Source organism: Magnolia sinica, chromosome 4 (genome assembly GCF_029962835.1).
Source record: "Magnolia sinica isolate HGM2019 chromosome 4, MsV1, whole genome shotgun sequence".
In the NCBI taxonomy this organism is placed as follows: Eukaryota; Viridiplantae; Streptophyta; class Magnoliopsida; order Magnoliales; family Magnoliaceae; genus Magnolia; species Magnolia sinica.
In genome coordinates this window covers 48055565-48058021 of record NC_080576.1, presented here as the reverse complement: position 1 = coordinate 48058021, position 2457 = coordinate 48055565, and the positions used below count along the sequence as shown (strand labels likewise).

Below are 2457 nucleotides of genomic sequence, written 5' to 3'. Positions count from 1 at the left end.
ATCTCTTTACCGTGGATTATTTCATGCATATGGCCTGACTGATATACGAGATTATGTGGCACAGGACACCAAATTTGGGGTCCACATGATGAATGGCTCATAGCTCAGACATACACAGGGCACCCATTTGTCTCATTGAAAGTGTCATGCTCTGCCAATTCAAAAGAAATTGATCAAGCAAGCGTTTACTTAGCTTTGGTTAATTTTCTTATGTTGAATGAATGCACAGCCTAGTCGTGTGATTAGGTAAATCTCATGAATCATGATTAGTCAAGAGAGCATATCCGGACCCCTTTCCAACCATATCACCACCAATCGCAGCATGACTAATTAAGCTTACTATATTTCTTCTCACATAGTTTCATTCCCGGCCTTAGCTGCTTTGGAGTAGTTAACATCTATGAAATCCAGAATTAGTAAACAAATAATGATATTTCTATATGTAATTGACTGAATCAATTCCTTCTTTTACACAGGAGAGGAAGAAGTCTTCAATTTCAAAAAATAAAAATAATGACCATTTCAATGACAAGCATTTCTCTAACCCCGTTATAAATACTCAGTCCTCTTACATTACCCACAACCAAAAACACTCTTCATTATAACATTTAAGAGTTTCCTAGCATAAATACATACACACTTTTAGACAGATTTTCAAGATGTCCACCTGCTTTCTCTTAGCATTCATTGCATTCAGTTTCTCCTTTACCTCCGCATCCGATCCCAGCCCTTTACAGGATTTCTGTGTTGCTGTGCGCAACAGCCCAGGTATTTTCACTCCATTGAAAAAAAATCAACTTACTGCATCATTGCTTCAAATAATATTTAATGTAAATGCATTCCACCCCTTTTGTGAAAGGATTCACATTATGAATAGGATACAACTCCAACGTCATTTTCTGTTATTTTCTATTTATGTTGGTTTAATAGGTCTTGAAAGAATATGCTGCTTACAATCTCTTTTATGTTATATTGTGGCAGTGTTGGTGAATGGATTTGTGTGCAAGGACCCAATGCAAGTTGAAGCTGATGATTTCTTCTTCACGGGATTAGACAAACCAGGCAACACGAGTAACAAGGTTGGGTCCAATGTGACCCAAGTAAACGTAGCCCAGATAGCAGGACTCAACACCCTCGGAGTCTCCTTGGTTCGGATTGACTATGCACCCTATGGTCTCAATGCACCCCATACACACCCAAGGGCGACGGAGATCTTAACAGTTTTGGAGGGCACCCTCTATGTCGGATTTGTCACTTCCAACCCTGACAATCGCCTCATAACAAAGGTCCTTCAGAAGGGCGATGTGTTTGTCTTCCCAATAGGCCAGATTCACTTCCAGTTCAACATTGGCCTCACGAATGCTATAGCCATTGCAGGTCTAAGCAGCCAGAATCCCGGAACCATCACCATTGCCAATGCTGTGTTCGGATCGAATCCGCCCATCTCAAATGATGTTCTTGCAAAGGCATTCCAAGTTGATAAGAACATAGTTGATTATCTCCAATCACAATTTGGAATGAAAAACTAGAGCATGCCCCTTACAATAAAATGGGAGTGCAACGTATTTGTTTTTGTCCATCTTGTCTTCTTTCTTTATTTGTTTCTGTTTAATGATATCTAATGGATTTTAGCATGTTATGAAAATCTATCTCTTGATAATTATACTATTGACAGATTGAAAAATGAAATTGATGATGAATCAATAGTTGGATCAGCCCATTCTTTAATGTTGCATGCATGATGAAAGGTCAACGGTCAGATTTGTGGTACCCAGTAGGGACTGTTCGCCACAATGACAAGAGGATCGAAATAGTTATATTGAAAAACATCCCATTGAATGATTCTGTACAATGGAAGCCGGTAACGTTATGCAAACTACATCACCAACTTTTGTGAAGAACATTGATTCAAAATCATGGCTGAGTTTTCTCTAAACCAGGGAGAATGATGATGATATCTAGACCGTCCGTGCTGATTGTCCAAATTAAAAGAAGAAACCTAATGCATTACTTCGACAATCAAAACTAAACCAATGGACAAGATCGAAGAGAGTTCCACGTTCTTGCAATAAATCATGAGATCTAGACTGTTCATGCAAAATATCCAGGCCATCAAGACATCTGCAGTAGCAGATGTGAAGGTGGAATTGATGTAAGCACAAATACATTCCTAGCATGGTTGGACCAAAAGTAGGTGAACTTCAAATTGACCCTAACTTTTGATCTAGGTATTGTTACGAGGTGTACAGCCCATCAACGTTCCCTGTAATTGGCCATCCGAGGTGAACCGACCCACAAAGTGGGTCGAGTCTATCCATTCCATCAGAAAACGCATTCAATCAGTTCCAAAATGAAAATTTAAGGAAAAATTACTATTTTTAGTAATTTCATTTTTTAAATATTTTTTTTATTTTTAGAGTTTTAGATTTTCTTATTTTTTTCGAAACAACTTGTATT

General features: G+C 38.3%; 1 protein-coding gene across 1 annotated transcript; it reads left to right on the top strand.

The window, feature by feature from the left end:
- The first annotated feature begins 659 nt into the window (after nt 1–659).
- LOC131244486 (putative germin-like protein 2-1) lies at nt 660–1603 on the top strand. The gene has a single exon (XM_058244056.1). It carries the CDS (start codon nt 660–662, stop codon nt 1527–1529), a length of 870 nt encoding a protein of 289 aa, XP_058100039.1. The 3' UTR covers nt 1530–1603.
- The last annotated feature ends 854 nt before the right edge of the window (nt 1604–2457 follow it).